Below are 22305 nucleotides of genomic sequence, written 5' to 3'. Positions count from 1 at the left end.
GGTTACATGACTTGCCCAAGTGTTACACAAATCAAAAACTGCAGAGCAAGAATTTAAACTGAAGCCCTCTGACTTTTGGGCACCGTACTCCAGAAGCACCAACAGAGGAGGCAGGCATAGGGCCAGGGGCAGTCTGCTAGTAAAGGAAGAAAATTACAGAGTGCTGAGCAAGGAGAATTTAAAAGTTTCTAGAGTCTAAGAGGAGCCTCGTAGAAGCATTTCAGGTTAGGAGACTTAAGAGCATTAATTATCATACAAGATGTTCAAAGCATGCTGTAAAACTATCTGCACAGAGAGGGAAAACTAAGGCATAAGGAGAAGGAATGAACTGCACAAGGCCAGGCAGTGATTGGATGTGAAATAGGAACTACACGCCTGGTCAAACATTTTCTCCCTGGACGTGAAGTTGGGAGAACTTTAGTATTGTTCCTCATGATTTGATATTCATTTACTGACTCAGCTGGTACTTCATGAATGCTTACTATAAATATAGTACTTGCTAGGTGCTGAGAATGAGAGAGGGAAATCTTGAGATGTGGTCTACGACTTCTGTAACTTATAAACTAGTTGGCTAACTCTTTGGAGTTTAGTAGCAAAGAAGCCGACATGGTTAAATATCCACAATAGTCACATTTTCCTCTCAAATGGAAGGAAAGTTTCTATCTGCTGTTCAATCTCTTTGCTCATAGAGTCTGCTATCTAAACCTGTGAAGAAAACTTCAAAGCTGGGCACAGTGGCTCACACTTGTAATCCCAGCACTTTGGGAGGCCAAGGTAGGAGGATCACTTGAGTCCAGGAGTTCAGGACCAACCTGGGCAAAACAGGGAGACCTTGTCTCTACAAAAAATAAAAAATTAGCCAGGCATGGTGGCACATGCCCGTAGTCCCAACCCAAGAGGCTGCGGTAGGAGGACTGCTTGAGCCTGGGAGGTCAAGGCTGCAGTGAGCTGTGATCGTGCCATTGCACTCCAGCCTGGGCAACAAACAGAGCAAGGTCCTATCTCCAAAAGCAAGAAAGAAAAGGAAAGGAAAGAAAAGAAAACTTCAGGCAGGGGGATTTTAATCTAGAGGCATGGTCCCTAGGGGGTCAACAGATAGACTGCAACTGGTCTATGAACCATCCCCCTAAAATTATACATGAAACAATAATTGCAAATATATGTACTTTTTCTGGAAACAGGGTCTATAGGTTTCATCAGATTCTCAAAGAATTATTTAATAAATAACTAAATAAATTTAGTTTTAGTTACTTAGCAAATAACTAAATAAACTAGCATAGACTAGTTAAGACTAAGCAAAGAGCCAGAACTAGATGACTCAGCAGCCTTAGGGCATCAGATGAGACTTCCACCTAAGTTGTTACTAAACTCCAGATAGCCACGTACTCAGTGAATGATGTGTCCTGACATGTTCATATGCTGACCAGTGGATTCCTTCCCCTCATAACCCTTGGTGAGTTTCATGAACACCTTGTAGTGTTGGGGCTCTTAGCCTGGTGTCAGTAAACTCCCTGAAATTGTATGCAATCAATTCTGTATTCAAGCATATTGGTGGGGGTAAGGGGGACCTCAACTATGTCCAAAACACATACATACAAACTGTGTATTAATCCATTCTGAGTGTGAATTTGCCTGGATCTGGCACCCCTATTTTGATATATTCAGACAAGTCCCCAAATTCCATAGCATAAAGGTAAATGAGAAAAATTGCACACCAGTTCCCTGTAGGGTTCAAGCAAGACCACTGTTCTAACCCTCAGCCCATCCTGAAGTCCTCCTTGGCAGACCCTGCAGAAGTGCTTAGTTGTCATCAGCCAGTCTTAGACCTTATGGAAATTCTGGAATAGCTCAGAAGTCTGAGAGTAAGTCACAAAGTTACTAGGTTTCTAACTTGCTTGGAGTTAGCTGGAATTCAAAGACCTAGGGAGCCATAAACATACAGTAGAAGTTTGTGAATTTCTTAAAATTGTATGCAAAAATTGTATGTGTATCCTTTAAAAGAGAGCTTTCATCAGATGATCAAATCATGAGCCTAATCCTGCCATCCTCCCGAAAAAAGATCGAGAACCCAGACTTAGGGTATAAATGGCCCCGCTGGACCCAAGGTCTCACTAACACACAGCTGAGCTTAGTTAGCCCCCCAGAAAACTGTGGCGGGGAGTAAGGCTTCCTGAAGATGGGTCACTGACCTTTGTACGGGGCACAATGTTGAGTTCCAGTTTTTGGTCCACCAGGCTAGCCCCTGCCTCTGAGAGATAGCCCTGGTTGAGGACAAGGCAGTCACGGCCAAAGCAGCAGGGACAGCAAAGCTTCTGTAGCCACTTGGTCCACTTAGGATTAAGATGCCCATAGGGCTCTTCATTCTTGGGTTTGAAGACAGCAATGATCCTCTACAAAGACGAAAGAAAAAGAGGATGTTAAATGCGAGCTGACTGAAATAGCCCACAGACCAGGTCAGGACGGAATCTGGAAAGAAATGAGAGGGCATAGGCAGACAATTCCTACTTACAGTTGGACTCGGGTTTCTCTCAGCTGGTAAGGGGAAGGAAGACACCAGCTCATGTGTGCAGCTAAGAGACTCACTGCTAGAAAGGGTTGTGGCCAAAGAACATATTATGTCTTCTTATTCTTCCTTGCTTCTTTATCCCTCTTCTCCATCTCCTTTACCTCATATACATACCCACCTCTAACTTCGTGCTTCAAACAAACATGGTAAATGAATTTCTACGTTTCTAGGAGCAAAACACAGAAGCAGGTCAGGTACAGGAGCTCACGCCTGTAATCCCAGCACTTTGGGAGGCAGAGGCGGCAGATTACTTGAGGCCAGGAGTTTCAGACCAGCCTGGCCAACATGGCGAAACCCTGTCTCTACCAAAAATACAAAAATTAGCTGGGTGTGGTGGTGCATGCCTGTAATTCCAGCTACTTGGGAGGCTGAGGCATGAGGATCACTTGAACCTATGGGGTAGAGGTGAGCGGAGATTGCCCAAACTGTACTCCTCAGCCTGGGTAACCAAGCAAGACCCTATCTCAAAAAAAAAAAAAGGCACAGAAGCCAATTCAGTGTAGATCTTGAGTCACTAGCAGCATCTAATGCCAATACAGTACTGCTTGCTTCCTGCCTGCCAAAAGGATATAACATCATAATGCACGTATCAAGGGCTCTCAAGTAATCTTTTCCCCAAAAAAATGAGGAATTAACTAACACAGATCACGTTATCTTTTTTGGCATGCACCCCTGCCCTATTTATCCTACAGGACCTTTCTGTATGTGGTATGCCAGAAACTTAACACCACAAACTCTGATTTCCAAAGTTACATACATGCAAACTGTTGTTCTACATCAACTACAGAAAGACTGAAAACTTTACCAATGGAAAGAAGTAAAGAAAGTATTATGGGCCAGGCACGGTGGCTCACGCCTGTAATTCCAGCACTTTGGGAGGCCAAGGTGGGTAGATCACCTGAGGTCAGAAGTTCAAGACCAGCCTAATCAACATGGTGAAACCCCATCTCTACTAAAAAATATAAAAATTAGCCAGCGTGGTGGCATGCACCTGTAATCCCAGCTACTCAGAAGGCTGAGGCTCCACTTGAACCAGGGAGGCAGAGGTTGTAGTAAGCCAAGATTGTGCCACTGCACTCCAGCCTGGGTGACAAGAGCGAGACCCTATCTCAAAAAAAAAAGAAGGTATTATGGGATGAAGTTAAGGAAATTCCTTCATCAATGATTGATTTCCTCTCGCAGCCTTATTATCCAATGAGAAAAATCACAGCAGGTAAAAGACTCTGCTACTTGGTTAGAATGAAGCTCTCCTAAGTAATTCTGATGGGCAAGAAACCAGGACTGAGATGCCACACAGATTAAATCCATCTTTTGTAGCAGACAGTAACTTAATCCTTTAAGGTCCTGGGAAATATGGGATGCCTAGAAACTATGGCCTTCACTCCTGAATGTTTTATTCAATAGGACAGTCAGCCCTCTGAGGCTGTTTAACATTTATCTCATTCCCTCCAGTTCCCAAACTGGTAATTCAAGAGAAAAAAGCAAATACGCTATCCAAGTGATTCATCCTCATATCATATGACTCTCCATATCCCCTCACCCCACAGCCTACTCAAGATAGTCTGGGTCATAAGACATTTTTCTGTGGGTGTCACTTCCTGAACGGCAGGTCACAGCAGACAACATACACCCATCTGGCTTCACCAACTCAGTACTCATATTAGGAACTGGCTAGGTCCATGTCTCTAACAATAATTGGTCAATCTTGAAGCCAGTTCCTTTAAAAATGCCTTGCAAAAAAAAAAAGAAAGAAAGAAAGAAAGAAAAAAATATTTTAAAAAATGCTTTGCAAGGATTTGGGACGACATGAAAAATATAGAACTCCTCCTTCTCCCTCCAAAAAGAATCAATTTATTCTTCAAGATAAACTTACTTATTTACTGGCAAAAGCAAAATGCATATATTCACATTGTAAGTCTTCAGAATTACTTTCTTATCCAAAGCAGCTAACGAAGGGCTTCAGTGGTCTTCTCTGTCTCTACTCTCCTGGAACCCCAGCCTCTGAATAACAAAGCAGCAATAGCAACAGGCTCACAACTCAGAGAATAACTGATGAGTTCACTGTAACCCTCCGGAACTTGGACAGGAAAACCAAAAGGCAACCTGAAGCATGTCCCAGAACTCAACAGTCAGTTCAACTGCGGGACAGCAAGGAGTTCAGTAAGCTGGTCTGGAGTGAAAGGGAGGCCAAGACACTCCTACTACTGCAAGGGGCTGAAAAATACCAGGGCAACTGGTAAATACTACTAAAGAAAGGAAAGGTTGAGCATGGTGGCTCATACCTGTAAGCCCAGCACTTTTGGAGGATGAGGCAGGATTGCCTGACACCTGGACTTTGAGACCAGTTTGGGCAACACCACAAGATTCTAATTTTTAAAAATTAGCCAGGCCGGGCGTGGTGGCTCATGCCTGTATCCCCAGCACTTTGAGAGGCCAAGGCAGGCGGATCGCCTGAGGTCAAGATTTCGAAACCTGCCTGACCAACACGAAGAAACTCCATCTCTACTAAAAATACAAAATGAGCTGGGCATAATGGCATATGCCTGTAACTCCAGCTATTCAGGAGGCTGAGGCAGGAGAATCAGTAGAACCTGGGAGTTGAATCTTGGTGAGACAAGATCATGCCATTGCACTCTAGCCTGGGCAACAAGAGCAAAACTCCATCTCAAAATAATAATAATAATAATAATAAGAAGAAGAAGAAGAAGAAGAAGAAGCAGCAGCAGCAGCCAAGTGTGGTGGTATGCACCTATAGTCCCAGCTACTCAGCGGAGAGAATTCCTTGAGCCTAGGAGATCAAGGCTGCAATGAGCTAGAAGCATACCACCGAACTCTAGCCTGGGTGACAGAGCAAGAACCCGTCTCTAAAAAAGAAAAACTTAAAAACAGCAAAAAAGAAGGCAGAACTTGAAGGCAAAGATTGCAGTCAAGTGTTATTTAAAGACTGACCTCTCTCAAACGTCTCAAGTTCCTTCTACCGTAAGGAGAATCAGAAGCATTTCAATGACTCCAAAAGCATGAATAATTATGGTATGTCAATAGTACAAGGGTTTCACTAAAGAATACTGCCTGGACTAGATAAATGAGAGAATATTAGAGTATGAAGAACAGAAGAACAAAAGGGCATTGAGACAGAAGGGGAGATAAGCGCCTTTCAGAATTAAGTGTAGGCCTCAGTTCCATTCAATTCTGTCAGCATTTGCTCATGACCTAGCCTGTGCAGAACAATGTGCAAGCATTCTGCAGGCATTCAGTAGGTTTCCTAGACAGAGAGGTAGAATAGCCTCTGGCCTAATTTCCAATGTTCACTTCATAAAATCAACTATGTCACTGAATAATCAAGAATACTCTCCTCATTCAAAGAGAACAAACCCTAAAACCACTCAGAAAGTATTTAGCTGGAAAAGAAAATGACTACTGCCTACTTTTTCTCACCATCCGCTCTCTTCTTTAATAGATTTTTGTGGTTTTCTTCTCTTCTTTCAATTCCTTTATCGTATCTAGGAGAGAGCTTCAGTTTGATGCCAACATTATAAAAACAACTTTTCTTAACACCCATTTACTAACCTCCCCTTTTAACAAAGAAGAGGTGAGGTACAGATAGCTTAAGCAGCAGCAGTCCATGAAGCTGGGAATAAAAACCAAATCACACAAGCAGGCAAGAGGCCACACACCAGCTGGTATCAGAACCCACAACCAATTACTGCAACTTGGGCCCGGTGGCTCACACCTGTAATCCCAAGACTTGGGAGGCCAAGGCAGGTGGATTATTTGAGGTCAGGAGTTCAAGACCAGCCTGGGCAATATGGTGAAACCCTGTCTCTACTAAAAATACAAAAATTAGCCAGGCGTGGTAGCATACGCCTGTAGTACCAGCTACTCAGGAGACTGCGGCAGGAGACTCACTTGAACCAGGAGGTGGAGGCGGCAGTGAGCTGAGATCACACCACTGCACTCCAGCCTGAGCAATAGAGCTAGACACCCTCTCAAAACAAACAAATAACAACAACAACAAAAATTACTGGAATCGGGCAGGTCAAGGTGACTCAGGTCTGTAATAATCCCAGCACTTTGGGAGGCTGAGGCAGGCAGATCACGAAGTCAAGAGATTAAGACCATCCTGGCCAATATGGTGAAACCCTGTCTCTACTAAAAAAAAAAAAAAAAAAAAAAAAAAAAAAAAAAAAAAATTCCCAGTTACTCGAGAGGCTGAGGCAGGAGAATCATTTGAACCCAGCAGGTGGAGGTTGCAGTGAGCCCAGATCATGACACTGTACTCCAGCATGGGTAACAAGAGCGAAACTCCATCTAAAAAAAAAAAAAAAAAAATTACTCAAACCTGAAACCCAGGGGTTTCCTATATCTAATCAGCAGTGACAAGGAGGAAGGTGTCACGCTATGCTAAAAGAGGCCCTTTCTCCAGGAACCGAAAATGTAAAATAGTCCCAAGCATATCATTTATATTGCACAGTGAAATATACAGAAATGACCCTTTATAAAAGTCTTCTGTTAAAGTTTGGTAAACATAAAGTGAATAGTTCTCAAACTTTTTGGTCTCAAACCCCTTTAAACTCTTAAAAATTAAGCTGGGTGTGGTGGCTCACACTTGTAATCCTAGTACTTTCGAAGGCCAGGATGGATCACCTAAGGTCAGGAGTTTGAGACGAGCCGGGCCAACATGGTGAAGGTCCATCTCTATCAAAAACACAAAAATTAGCCAGGCATGGTGGTGGGCACTTGTAATCCCAGCTACTCGGGAGGCTGAGGCAGGAGAATCGCTTGAGTCAGGAGGCAGAGGTTGCAGTGAGCCAAGATCATGCCACTGCACTCCAGCCTGACTCCATCTCAAAAACGAACAAACAAACAAAAATTATTAAGGACTCCAAAGCATGTGCTAAAGTGGGTAAAGGCTATATTTGCAAACTGCACTTAATAAGTATTTGTTTTAACTATGCTTAATAATAAATACTAATTTATCAATTTATTCTATTTGTATTATAAAATTATAATTATTTTATTAATACTAATTCATTAAATAATAATGCTTAATACAAATAAACTCACTGCATGTTAACATAAATGACATATTTTTATTTTAAAAACTGTATTTTCAAAAGATATTTGGGTGATAAGTCTGGCATTGTTTTACATTTTTGCAAATCTAATGTCTGGCTTAATTGAAGACAACTGTATTCTCCTATCTTAGTATTCAATCTGTTTCGATATCACACATCATGTAATCTCTGGACATCTCCACTCTCCACTTATAAGTAAATGAGAATGAAAAAGGCAAATAAAGGCTTAGAATTATCATGAAAATAATTTTGACCTGTGGATCCCAAAAAGGAACTCCTAGAGGTCGAGGTCCCTGGGTCATGCTTCAAGAAATGCTGTATTCTACGGTACAGGTTGGAGGGAAATAGCAGTCCTTGATTTAGCTATTTAGGTAGAGAAGCCTTATTTACATATTCATTCTTTTGTTTTTGTTTTTGTTTTTGTTTTTGTTTTTGTTTTTGTTTTTGTTTTGAGACGGAGTTTCACTCTTGTTACCCAGGCTGGAGTGCAATGGTGCAATCTTGGCTCACCGCAACCTCCGCCTCCTGGGTTCAGGCAATTCTCCTGCCTCAGCCTCCTGAGTAGCTGGGATTACAGGCACGAGCCACCATGCCCAGCTCATTTTTTTTTTTGTATTTTTAGTGGAGACGGGGTTTCACCATGTTGACCAGGATGGTCTCGATCCCTCGACCTCGTGATCCACCCGCCTCGGCCTCCAAAAGTGCTGGGATTACAGGCTTGAGCCACCGCACCCGGCTACATATTCATTCTTATAAAAGGAAGGGAAGGGCTTGTCCAAATACATAAAACCATCCAGGCATGGTGGCTCATACCTGTAATCCCAACAATGGGAGGCTGAGCCTGCAGTGAGCTGAGGTTGCACCACTGCACTCCAGTCTGGGCGACAGGGTGAGACACTGTCTCAAAAATATACATATAATAAAATATAATAAAATTATTTTACTAAAATGTTAAGAGGCAGTCAAGTTTGTATGTCATACATGTATGTCTTGGGATTTTAAATATCATCTACCAACTCCTATAGCCTTACATACCATGTACCCAAGAAACCCTAATCCAGCAATTAGCACGTATGTAATTTAAAAACAAAACTCGGCCGGTGGCTCAAGCTTGTAATCCCAGCACTTTGGGAGGCCAAGGCAGGTGGATCACGAGGTCGAGAGATCGAGACCATCCTGGTCAACATGGTGAAACCCCGTCTCTACTAAAAATACAAAAAATTAGCTGGGCATGGTAGTGCGTGCCTGTAATCCCAGCTACTCAGGAGGCTGAGGCAGGAGAATTGCCTGAACCCAGGAGGCGGAGGTTGTGGTGAGCCGAGATCGCGCCATTGCACTCCAGCCTGGGTAACAAGAGCGAAACTCCGTCTCCAAAAAAAAAAAAAAAAAAACCAAAAAACTCTGATTGAGCTGTCCCCACTAAGTGCCAGGAACTACACCAGGGGCTTTCATGTGTGCTACGTCATTTAATCCTCTTAACCTAGTGAGTCACATGATCTCCTATGATTCTTGGCAATATGAACATCTAGTATTACTCCATGCAAAAGAGAAAAAGCTCAAAAAAATCCTTTTGCAGTTGAGCAAGCATTAAGACCTGAAGCACAAGGAGGTAACTGAGGAGGGGTAATGTGTGCACTCTCTCCATGACTTCTAGCATTTTCCATCTGTTCCTGGTCCCCACTGAGACAGAAACCATCCAAAATTGAGAAATGGGAACAGGACGGTTATGTTCAAGAATCTTTTAGGCTGTCCAAGATCCAAAAGTGGCTGTCGCAGAAAGTGCTGGTTCTCCTAATCTCTGTTCTCCTTTGTTTCCTGGACACAAGACCCCTGATTTTCACTTGGGCAAAAAAAAAGACTATTGTTCCCAGCCACTACTACAGCTAAGTTTTAGACAACAGGAAGTAAATAGAAGAGTCTCCTACAACTTCTACGAGTGCCATAAAGGATGGGGGCGCCGGGCGCGGTAGCTCAAGCCTGTAATCCCAGCACTTTGGGAGGCCGAGGCGGGTGGATCACAAGGTCAAGAGATCGAGACCATCCTGGTCAACATGGTGAAACCCCGTCTCTACTAAAAATACAAAACATTAGCTGGGCATGGTGGCATGTGCCTGTAATCCCAGCTACTCAGGAGGCTGAGGCAGGAGAATTGCCTGAACCCAGGAGGCGGAGGTTGTGGTGAGCCGAGATCGCGCCATTGCGCTCCAGTCTGGGTAACAAGAGTGAAACTCCGTCTCAAAAAAAAAAAAAAGGATGGGGGCATATTCACCTTCCCTCTTTCCTTCTTCCAACTGGCTGAAAAGCAGACAAGATGTTTGCAGCCTGAGTGGCCCTCTGGGACCATGAAGTAGAAACCATATTCTAACAATGGCTGATCAACTGGCAGGAAGAAGCCTACCTCCCCAATAAAATGAAATGTCATGCCAGCCCTGAGCACACCTGAGTGCCAGCCTATAGACTTCTTTTACATGAGGCATAAATTAAACTTTTCTCAATTCATCATTATTGTAAAGTATCTGTCACATATAGCCAAATTCAATGCTAACCAATACAGTAGCTGAGAAGAGAATTTAGAAATTCTTTTTATTTTTTGAGATGGAGTCTCACTCTGTCACCCAGGCTGGAATACAGTGGTGCAATCTCGGCTCACTGCAATCTCCACCTCTCAGACTCAAGCGATTTTCCTGCTTCAGCCTCCCGTGTAGCTGGGATTACAGGTGCCCACCACAAAGCTTGGCTAATTTTTGTATTTTTAGTAGAGATGGGGTTTCACCATGTTGACCAGGCTGGTCTCGAACTCCTGACCTCCAGTGATCCTCCTGCCTCAGCCTCCCAAAGTGTTGGGATTACAGGCGTGAGCCACTGCGCCTGGCCAGAATCTGAGAATTCTGATGTCTGACTCTGAGAGAGCAAAGGATAGTGGTGAGGAACATGAACTCCACAGACAACCTGCCTGGGCCCAATCCTGCCTCTACCACTTACTAGGTGTGAGACCTTGGAAAAATTAGTTATACCATGGGCCTGTGTTTCACCTGTGAGGATAACAGTACCAACCTCCAAGGGTCGTTATAAAGATTGAGTTATTATTTGCAAAGCACTTAAAACAGTGGCTGGAATATAGTAAATTCTATGTATTTGTTTAATAAAATAAATAAATTTGGAGCAGAGCCAAAGATAACAATTCCAACTAGAGTAAGTCTGTAAGCCAGTCTAACCCACCACAAGCATTTCGAAAGTGCCCTTTGTTCTAAATCACATTTTCTTCACTGGAAGCAGTATGGGTACATCAAAAAGTTTTGTCAGGGCATCTGTGTTTTGACATGCCCTATGAGAAAAGATAGTGGCTGGGAAATTTTAGAGACTGGAATCCCCAAATCACCAAGTAACATACCTATGGTCTGTCCTTCTCTGTGGCCTATGTACTGAGATGGTAGCACTTTACCTGCCATGTAGAATTAAGAGATCATATTACTTCCACCTGTCAAAGCACCAGATCACTTCTCAGCTGACCTAACACACTTCCAATGCAGCTGTAACAGTGTCATGAAAGAAAAGCAAAAATATTCCTCCTTCTCTTGTACCTATCAAAGATAGTATTAGCCCCTTCTTACATTTGTCAACAAACTAAAAACACCCTCCGCCCGCAAAAAAAGGACAGGCATGGCAGATCACACCTGTAATCCCAGCACTTTGGGAGGCTGAGCCAGGAGATGATTGCTTGAAGCCAGGAATCTCTGAGACCAGACAGGGAAACATGGCAAGACTCTTGTCTCTACAAAAAATAATTTTTAGCCAGGTGTGGTGGCACATTGCTGTAATCCCAGCTACTTGGGAAGCTGAGGTGGACCTTGAGCTGGGGATGTCAAGGCTGCAGTGAGCAGTGAGAATGCACTATTGCACTCCAGCCTGGGTGTCAGAGTGAGACCTTGTCTCCAAAAAAAAAAAAAAAGAAAGAAAAGAAAAAAAAAAAAGAAAAGAAAAGAAAGCATCTGGCTAACATTTAAATCTCAGGGCACTCACATTTTTTTGCTTCTAGAAATGATGGTTCCCACTTGACCTTGCAACCTCTTTTATTTAAGAAACTTAGAAAGACCTATGGCCGGGCGCGGTGGCTCAAGCCTGTAATCGCAGCACTTTGGGAGGCGGTGGATCACAAGGTCGAGAGATTGAGACCATCCTGGTCAACATGGTGAAACCCCGTCTCTACTAAAAATACAAAAAATTAGCTGAGCATGGTGGCACGTGCCTGCAATCCCAGCTACTCAGGAGGCTAAGGCAGGAGAACTGCTTGAACCCAGGAGGCGGAGGTTGCGGTGAGCCGAGATCGCGCCATTGCACTCCAGCCTGGGTAACAAGAGCGAAACTCCATCTCAAAAAAAAAAAAAAAAAAGACCTATTACTCTCAAAGCATTCCCCATCTAAATTTATGTAAACTGAGTTGATGACAGAAATGTTCTCTAATTCTTGATTAATTCAGGGACAACTCAAACTCTGGGTGAATAACTGGATCAAAGAACCTAACCAAGAGCTACAGATAACAGTCCATCCTGACCACTCAGGAATCCTATCAAAACAGCACCCTGGACATCTAAAGAGTTCACACCGGAGAGATGCAAGGAAAATCTGAAGAAACTTTGACACCCATAACTTAAATAACAATACACCTTTCCAATTACCCATTCTAGCACACCTGAAAACTTCCCTGAAACCTCCCTGAACACAGGGAAGACTTGATATTTCTTAAATTCTGCAGTTCTCAAAAGGATAAAGGTCAGCCGGGGGCGGTGGCTCACGCCTGTAATCCCAGCACTTCAGGAGGCAGAGGCTGGCGAATTAACCTGAGGTCGGGAGTTCGAGACCAGCCTGACCAACATGGAGAAACCCCGTCTCTACTAAAAACACAAAATTAGCCAGGCATGGTGGCACATGCCCGTAATCCCAGCTACTCAGGAGGCTGTGGCAGGAATCGCTTGAACCTGGGAGGCAGAGGTTGCAGTGAGCCAGATCACGCCATTACACTCCATCCTGGACAGCAAAACCAAAACTCCGTCTCAAAAAAAAAAAAGGATAAAGGTCACTTCTCAGCTGCCCTGGTCACTCCATGCCCCATCCTATCACCATTCCCTTTATACACAGGAAGCAGACAAAATAAAGGTCGGCAAACACTCTTAGTTGAAAAGCAGACTGTTGATAGTCCTGGGAGAGAAATGAAAGGGAAAGTAGCTGTTTCTAAAACTCCAAGTTCTATCTAAACTTTGGAGTCGTCAAAAAGGATCTGAACCTTTCCCAGAACTGAGCAATCACCAGGGCAGATGAAACTGGTGAGGCCACCCACTCTTTCTTCAACGTCTGGGACGGTGGCAGGGGACATCTTCCACAACACAGAAGGCTGGAACTGAATTCCCAGATTGCCTGATGGGTCACTCATCTTCCTCCATGACACACTGGTTCCGTCGGTCCAAAAAGAGAGAACAGGCCTAACGCCCCAAATCTGAAAGTAAGTGGCTGAAGAGCAGTCCCAGCAATGTGAAGCTACGTACCCTACTAGAAAGCGGTCTCTGTCCAGCCGAGGATTGCCCCACAACACCGTTGGGCTCCCGGCCTATATCTGGTCAATTTCCTCTTTTCATTTTCCGCTCACTCCCCCACAAAGTAGGTTCTGATTTATTTCTCCAATCCGCAGAGCTTTCCCAGCTCCAGTCCTCGGTGGCATCTCTAAATCCTGCCTGCGTCTGGCACCGCGAAGTTTCTCCCTTCTCCCTCTGGCTGTGCGAAGCCCCAAACTCCCCAGGAGCGCCGCCGGCCCCGAGCCAACGGCTGCGGTCCCCACCCCCGCACTCACCCCCTGAGGGTCCTTGACGAAGTAGCTTCCGCTGGAGCCCTGGTAGATGCGCTCGGGAAAGATGCAGCGCTCGATGGCCACCTCGGCCTGCCGCACCACAGCCTCGAACTCGGGGTCCTCCGGGAACTCGTTCCGCTCGCGGTGGGCCTGAGCGGCGTGCGCTGCCGCCGCGGCCTGAGCAGCCAGAGCTTGGGCCCGTGCCGCCACGGCTTGGGTCTGGCCCTGGGCCGCCGCGCCCCGGGCCCGATCCAGCAGTGGCTGACGCTCCCGGTCGTGGCCCGGCGAGCCCGGCGGAGAGGGGCCGGAGCCGGCCGCCGCTGCCACTCGGACTGCGCCCCCGGGCACCTGCGGAAAGTGAGCGCCGGAGCCCGACGGGAAGGTGTAGTCTGGGGGTTGGGCCCGCTCGGGGGACACTAGCGGGCTCGTCTCGTCCATCCCTCAGGCAGCCGGCTCCGGGACCCGGCGCGCTCCACACCACTGCGCTCGCGGCCGCGACCAATCCGCGACATCCCCCAGGCCCCGGCCGGCCAACCAGGTGGCGGCACCTCCTTGGCCCTGCCTCTACCCTGCCCTGTTTACTTGGCGAAGAATAGGCCCGGCCCCTCGCGCGCAAACAGTAGCCAATCAGAACCTGCTCCTACGCAATCTCGGCCTCCGCGTTTTTCCTCCCCGTCACCTTCTGGGAAGACCGCGCATGCTCCAGGACCCAACCTCGGGTCAGACACGCCCTCTGCCCACGGCTATCCCAGCGCTGCCCCTAGCTTCCGATTGGCTTACCGGACTTGGGGCGCTTTCAAAACAGCAACCTTCCTGTCAGTCACTCTGCGTGCCTACTTTGAACCGGCTGTGAGATTGGAGGAAAGTCATCTGTATAACCTCATTCATTCAGTAAGGCACTCATTCATTAATTGAGCACGTACTTTGTGTTCTAAGTGTAGGGAAACAGCAGTGAAGCAAAGAAACAAAGCTACGCGTTCTACCTCAATGAAAGGTTTTTTTGTTTTTTGGTTTTTTGAGACGGAGTTTCGTTCTGTCGCCTAGGTTGGACTGCAGTTCGAGATCTAGGCTCACTGAAACTTCCGCCTCCTGGGTTCAAGCGATTCTTCTGCCTCAGCCTCCCTAGCGGCTGGGACTATGGGCGCGCACCATCGCGCCCGACTAATTTTTGTATTTTTAGTAAAGACGGGGTTTCACCATACTGGCGAGGCTGGTCTGGAACTCCTGAGCTCGTGATCTGCCCGCCTCGGCCTCCCAAAGTGCTGGGATTACAGGCATGAACCACCGCACCCGGCCTGATGAAAGGTTTTTAAAAATCCCAGCCCTTGGCTGGTCCAAGTGCAGTGGTGTTTACAACTAATTGATCACAACCAGTTACAGATTTTTTTGTTCCTTCTCCACTCCCACTGCTTCACTTGCCTAGCCTTAAAAAAAAATTTTTTTGGGCGGGGCGCGGTGGCTCAAGCCTGTAATCCCAGCACTTTGGGAGGCCGAGGCGGGTGGATCACGAGGTCAAGAGATCGAGACCATCCTGGTCAACACGGTGAAACCCCGTCTCTACTAAAAAATACAAAAAATTAGCTGGGCATGGTGGTGCGTGCCTGTAATCCCAGCTACTCAGGAGGCTGAGGCAGGAGAATTGCCTGAACCCAGGAGGCGGAGGTTGCGGTGAGCCGAGATCGCGCCATTGCACTCCAGCCTGGGTAACAAGAGCGAAACTCAAAAAAAAAAAAAAAAATTTTTTAATAAAAAAAAAAATCCCAGCCCTTGTCTACCTAAAAGGCAGAAGCTAAGGCAGATAATATAAGTAGAGGGTATATTTGGGCCAAGCTTAAGGATTGCAAGCATGTGTCGTAGATTCAAGTCGCCTTGAATATGCACTCAGAGTAGCAACAGTTAAAAGTAGGTTTTAATTTTTTTATTTTTATTTATGTATTTATTTATTTGAGATGGGAGTCTGGCTCTGTTGCCCAGGCTAGAATGCAGTGGCACCATCTCGGTTCTCTGCAACCTCCACTCCGTGGGTTCAAGCAATTCTCCTGCCTCAGCCTCTCGAGTAGCTGGGATTACAGGCGCCGGCAACCACGCCTGGCAAATTTTGTTGTATTTTTAGTAGAGATGGTGTTTCACCATTTTAGCCAGGCTAATCTCAAACTCCTGACTTCAGGTGATCTGCCCGCCTTGGCCTCCCAAAGTGCTGGGATTACAGGTGTGAGCCACTGAAGTAGATTTTTAAAGGAAAAGAGGCAGTTCCTAATTTGTTAACCAAGAATATACATTAAAATAACAAGTTATAGATTGGCTATACATTGTACTTTGTATCCCAAATTGGTATCTCAGTTGCCCTAACACACTTCCTATGTAGATGTAACAGTGTCATGTTATACTTCAAGTTCACAGGAACTTGAAGGTGATGCGTGAAGTAGCTAGCCAGGATAAAATGTCTTAACAATTGCCTCCAGGTTTTCCTAGGAACCCCTGAAGATTTCTTTTTAAATTATTATTTTAGAAATACTGTATCTCGGCCGGGCGCGGTGGCTCAAGCCTGTAATCCCAGCACTTTGGGAGGCCGAGGCGGGTGAATCACGAGGTCGAGAGATCGAGACCTTCCCGGTCAACATGGTGAAACCCCATCTCTACTAAAAATACAAAAAATTAGCTGGGCATGATGGCACGTGCCTGTAATCCCAGCTACTCAGGAGGCTGAGGCAGGAGAATTGCCTGAACCCAGTAGGCGGAGGTTGCGGTGAGCCAAGATCGCGCCATTGCACTCCAGCCTGGGTAACAAGAGCAAAGCTCCGTCTCAAAAAAAAAAAAAGAAAAGAAATACTGTATCTCTATGTTGCCCAGGCTGGTCTTGAACTTCTGGCCTCAAGCAATACTCCTGCCTCAGTCTCCCAAAGTGCTGAGGGATTACAGGTGTGAACCGCCCATAGTGCCACCAAAAAATAAAAAATTAAAAAATTAAAGCAAAAAACCATTGCCTCAGGATATAGGTGTGGAACGCATGACTGAAGTCCCATACTCATGTCTTTGAGCCAATAAACTGTGCATACCTTACACAGGGCTCAGACTGCTCTAAACTCTCTTTTCTTCTCAACCTTATAGGAGTTCAAGGCCAGCCTGGGCAATATAGTAAGGCTCCGTCTATTTTTAAAAAATTAAATTATTTTATGGAGTTCCTAGGAAAACCTGGGGGCAATTCTTAAAACATTTTGTTCCTGACTGTCTACCTCACCCATTATCTTTTAGTTCCTGTGAAGATATAAACTTGTAATACAAAGAATAACGAATAGCCAATCAATAGATTACACTGTGCCTGGCCCAAATGCTCCATGCTTATTTTTTAACTGAAGAAAAATATGGTACCATGAGCCTAAAAATTTATTACCATGAGGTAAGAGTTCATCACTTTTATTCACACTGTAAAATCTCACTGTCTAGACACAGCAGGTGTTTAATACATTATTATTCATGAGACAGGGAAGGAAGATAAAGTCACTGCCCTCAAGCTGAAGGCATGTGGCTTTCTGAGGCAGTAGAAGGAAAAAAGCCAACAAAATGAGCTCAAAACTCTGTAACAGTTCCCCAATTAATTGAGGCAGACTGCAGGTTCAGCAAAGGCTTTATTTTTTTTCTTCTTCTTATTTTTTTTTCAACCAGAATGCTCAAGGATCGAGCAACAGCTTTAAGTGGGTCATGTGCTATGAGCTGAGTCTTAAAGAAAGAGTGTAATTAGATTGCTGGAAAAAAGGGAGAGAAGGGAAAAATGGTACACTAAGCAGGAGTTACCTGAGGAAAAGAGGAAGGCTAGAGCTTGTAGGGAACAGACAGCAACCAGCTTGATTCAAGGGGAAGCAGAGTTAAGCTGGGTTACCAAGGGCCTGGAAAGTAGAACAGAATGAGAACAGCCTGGGCTACATGGTAAAAACCTGTCTCTACTAAAAATACAAAAATTAGCCAGGTGTGGTGACACATGCCTGTAGCCCCAGCTACTTGGGAGGCTGAGGCAGGAGAATGAACCTTGAACCTTGAAGGTGGAGGTTGCAGTGACCTGAGATTGCACCATTGCACTCCAGCGTGGGCAAAAAGAGCGAAACTCCATCTCAAAAAATAACAATAAGAAAAATAAAAATAAATCCATCAAACACTGTTTCAGTTAAAATTTATATGAACAAGCTGGACAGTGACTCATGCCTGTAATCCTAGCACTCTGGGAGGCCGAGGCGGGTGCATCTCCTGAGGTCAGGAGTTCAAGACCAGCCTGGCCAACATGGTAAAAACCTGTCTCTACTAAAAATACAATAATAATAATAATAATAATAATAATTAGCTGGGCATGGTGGCACACACCTGTGATCGTCGCTACTCGGGAGGCTGAGGCAGGAGAATCACTTGAATCGGGGCAGCAGAGATTGCTGTGATCAATCTTCTGCCCTCCAGTCTGGGCGACAGAACAATACTCCATCTCAAAAAAAAAAAAAAAAAAAATGTTTACAAATACTACCTTCAAAAATGTAGCCATGGTTAGATGCATGGGGCTTGGAAATCAGAGACATTTGAGTTTGAATCCAGTCTCTATGACGATCAGTTGTATTAGATGAGTTACATAACCTCTCTAAGCCTCAGTTTCTTTATCTATAAAATGGGAATAATCATCCCCATGATTACTGAACCAAGAATCAATATAATATTATGTAAAGCACTTAACATATAAAGCAAGACTCTCCAATGGGAAAAAATAAAAATACAGCACTTAGCATAGTGTTTTGTACATAAAGAACACTCAACATATGGTAGCTTTTTGAAAAAAATCACTGCTGATATTATTGTTGATGTTGTTTTTGTTTTTATGCTTAAAGTCACCAGCAGACTAGAGGTATGAGTTTTCACAAATGATGACCGGCCACATAGTCACCGATATGTCATCATCATTCTTTCTTGAATCAAATTACTGCCATGGCTAAGTAGAAGTACCAAATTGAAAGCACTATTGTTTAATTATATGCAAGGAAATGTCTTAAACTTTTTTGGCCAAATAAATCACTCTAGATAAACGTCCATACAGATGGTTAAATTGCCCCTTTCAGTTATAAGACATGCAGTGTTCCTTTTCCTTTCTAAACATCAAATAATCAAGCGATGCCTGGTTCTTGTGTCCCAGGGTTCCTAGCCACATAGATAATTGGTATCATTTTTCCTATTTAGCCCGTAAGCTTCAAATTATGATAAAGGATAGATCCCAGATTTAGAGTTCTCCCTGGAATTCTGAGTTTTTTTCTCTATAGCACCCCTCACCGTCTTTTGTTTAAAAAAAATTTTTTTTCAGTCAGGGCGCAGTGGTTCACATCTGTAATCCCAGCACTTTTGGGAGGCCGAGGCAGGCGGATTACCTGAGGTCAGGAGTTCAAGACCAGCCTGGCCAACATGGCTGTCTCTTTAGTAGAGACAGTAAAACCCTGTCTCTACTAAAAATACAAAAATTAGCCAGGCGCGGTGGCGTGTGCCTATAATCCCAGCTACTCAGGAGGCTGAGGCAGGAGAATCACTTGAACCCGGGAGGCAGAGGTTGTAGTGAGGCAACATCTCGCCACTACACTCCAGCCTGGGTGACAGAGCAAGACTCCACCTAAAAAAAATAAAAAAGGAAAACAAAAAATTCAGAATGTATTTTTGTATCTACCTCTTAGAACTTGATTTTCCTTTTGTGGGGAAGAATGTCAGTACATTCCCTAGACATGTGAAAAGCTGGCATTTACCAAATGCTAAATATATGGCAAACATTGTTTTAAGTGCATTACATGGATTAACTAATGGAACCAGCTTTACAGTCTCCTGTGATGTTGGAAACTGAGGCCCAGGGAGGTAAAGGTAATGTGCCTGCGTCATTCAGCTGGTAAATGGCAGAGCTGGATCCAAATCCAGGCAGACTGTTTCCATGCTCTTAACACTATCTTGATTCTTAATAAATGTCACTGTGAAATATGTCTCATATTCACTCCCTTTCTTTCATCTCCACTGATGTCACATGAAACTTTCAGGATGTCTTAGTTGCATTATTGCAATAACTTCTGAGTTTGCTACTTTACTTCCAATATCTCACTCATCATCTCTTGAGTGTCACTGCCAGATTAATTTTCATAAAATATTGCTTTTAGTATGTCATTCCCCTGGCCAAGAAACTACATTTTTTAACGTATGTATGTATGTATGTATGTTTTTGAGACAGCATCTCTGTTAACCAGGCTGAGTGCAGTAGTGCAATCATGGCTCACAGTAGCCTGACCTCCCGGGCTCAAGCAATTCTCCGGCCTTAGCCTCCTGAGTAGCTGGGACCACAGGCACTTGCCAACATACTCAGCTAATTACAAATGCCATAAGAGTAGCAATCATGGCTTTTCAAGCCTGAAAGAACCTAGCATCATGCTACACTCACATTGTTTAAGAAGTAAACATATGGATACACAGATTGATGTGTATGGTATTTGGGAGGATTTGCTCCAATCTTGGCACTGTATTTTATGTATGTATTTATTTACTTTGTAAACCAAAAATAAAATTCTAAGCCCCCAACCAAATGAATGGGCTCTTCTCCTCAGCCCAAAGGCATTCCTAAATTAACCTGAAAAACTAGTTGAGGCCATGATAAGAAGTGGGAGTCAGACATGCCTCATTATATTCTCCTCCTTTTGGAACTCGGGGACCAGCATTTAACATTAAAGCAGAGACCTTGCCGGGCGCGGTGGCTCAAGCCTGTAATCCCAGCACTTTGGGAGGCTGAGGTGGGTGGATCACGAGGTCGAGAGATCGAGACCATCCTGGTCAACATGGTGAAACCCCGTCTCTACTAAAGATACAAAAAATTAGCTGGGCATGGTGGCACGTGCCTGTAATCCCAGCTACTCAGGAGGCTGAGGCAGGAGAATTGCCTGAGCCCAGGAGGTGGAGGTTGCGGTGAGCCGAGATCGCGCCATTGCACTCCAGCCTGGGTAACAAGAGCGAAACTCCGTCTCAAAAAAAAAAAAAAAAAAAAAAAAAAAAAAAAAAAATCAGAGACCTTAAGGTTGACACAGCAGACTCTTTGTAGCAGTAATACCAACCGTGACAGATAGCAGGCCCCATCTGTCATGATAGCAGGCAAAGGTGTCTTTTGTGGTGAAAATCTACATTCTGTAGAAAATCCCCTGACTTTTCCAGGTCTTCTTCCTGACCAAGGGGAGAACTAAGAGTCTTTTTTAAATCTTGTAAATCTTTTTAAATCTGGTTTAAAAAACAAAACAAAAACACTGGCCAGGTGTGGTGGCTCATACCTGTAATCCCAGCACTTTGGGAGGCAGAAGTGAGAGGATCACTTGAGCCTAGGAGTTCAGTACCAGCCTGGGCAACATGACGAAACATCATCTCTATAAAAAATACAAAAATAAGCCAGGCATAGTGGAATGAACCGGTAGTCTCAGCTACTTAGGAGGCTGAGGTGGGAGGATTGCTTGAGCCTGGGAGGTGAAGGCTGTAATAAGCCATGATCCAGCTACTACACTCCAGACTGGGTGACAGAGGGAGACCCTGTCTCAAAACAAAACAGAAACATTGACATTTTATGCTTTCTGAAGCCTGCTACCTGGAGGCTTCTCTGCATAATAAAAACCTTGGTTTCCACAACTGTGTGTGTGTGTGTGTGTGTGTGTGTGTGTGTGTGCATATCTTAGTAACAACCTCCTTAATTTAATCCAGACATTCCCTTCTATGGGTTCCAGGTCAGTCTTTCAACCAATTGCCAATCAGGACATCTTTGAATCCACCTACAGCCTGGAATCTGCCATCCCCAAACCCGCTTTGGGACCAAGCCAATATATATTTTACACGTATTGATTGATGTTTTATGTCTCCCTAAAATGTATAAAACCACACAGTAGCCCGACTATTTTGGACACATGTTCTTGGGACCTTCTAAGGCTGTGTCACTGGCATATCCTTAACGTTGGCAAAATAAACTTCTAAATTGATTGAGACCTGCCTCAGATACTTTTTGGTTTGCAATTTATGTATTTATTTATTTGAGATTGCTAGGTTGCCCAGGCTGGGGTACAGTGGCAGGACCATGGCTTACTGCAGCCTCATCCTCCTGAGCTCAAGGGATCCTCCCACCTCAGCCTCCTGAGTAGCTGGGACTACAGGCACCCACCACCAGGCTGGGTAATTTTTTTTCTGCAGATACGGAGTCTCCTGTATTCCCCAGGCTGATCTAGAACTCCTGGGCTCAAGCAATCCTCCTGCCTCGGCCTCCCAAAGTGCTAGGATTACAGATGTGAGCCACTGCACCTGGCCAGGTACTATATTTTAACACAAAGGATCTAGGTAATGACAAGGACAGCACAAATTCCTATAATGAATGCAAAAGTGTCTCGATATCACAATGTCTGGCACAGAGTTATTGGAGGCTGTTCTGTCCAGCGCGTTACAATTTACAAAGCTGCTTCTCTGAAGCTGGATTTAGAATCTGCCTTAAACTCCGCGGCGGGGCCCTTGACAGCAGTGGGGACAGGAGCAGGATCAGAGCGGTTCGCGTTGATGGTCACTGTTGCTTCGGGCGCAGGTCTGGTTTTCTCTGGGGTTGCCATTTCAACTAGACGGCCTCTGGTAGGCCAGACCTGGATCCTCTGTCTTTATCTGCGTTGCAGAGGTGGGACCATCCCCTCTTTCACAAAGTCAGCCCCAGCTCGCAAACACTCCGCCCCGCACAAAGATGGCGCGGAGACGGGCTGGGCCAATGGAGTGTGGCGTTGCTCGCGGTTGCCTAGGAAACAACCAATGGGCAGCGGGGATTG

The 22305-nt window shown here is 44.9% G+C and overlaps 1 protein-coding gene across 1 annotated transcript in view; it reads right to left on the bottom strand.

Moving 5' to 3' along the window:
• PI4K2A (phosphatidylinositol 4-kinase type 2 alpha) overlaps positions 1-14043 on the bottom strand; it is a 39117-nt gene extending 25074 nt beyond the window's left edge. Inside the window, exons 1-2 of the mRNA XM_039465039.2 lie at positions 13484-14043; positions 2190-2390 (exon numbers count right to left, since the gene is read on the bottom strand). Of these exons, the coding sequence (XP_039320973.1) occupies positions 2190-2390; positions 13484-13918 (636 nt within the window). The 5' untranslated portion in view covers positions 13919-14043. The remainder of the gene's footprint in view (positions 1-2189; positions 2391-13483) is intronic.
• Between the last annotated feature and the right edge of the window lie 8262 nt (positions 14044-22305).

Source organism: Saimiri boliviensis, chromosome 12, assembly GCF_048565385.1.
Source record: "Saimiri boliviensis isolate mSaiBol1 chromosome 12, mSaiBol1.pri, whole genome shotgun sequence".
In the NCBI taxonomy this organism is placed as follows: Eukaryota; Metazoa; Chordata; class Mammalia; order Primates; family Cebidae; genus Saimiri; species Saimiri boliviensis.
Note: the sequence above shows the minus strand (reverse complement) of the source record. Positions and strands in the feature narration are given on the sequence as shown.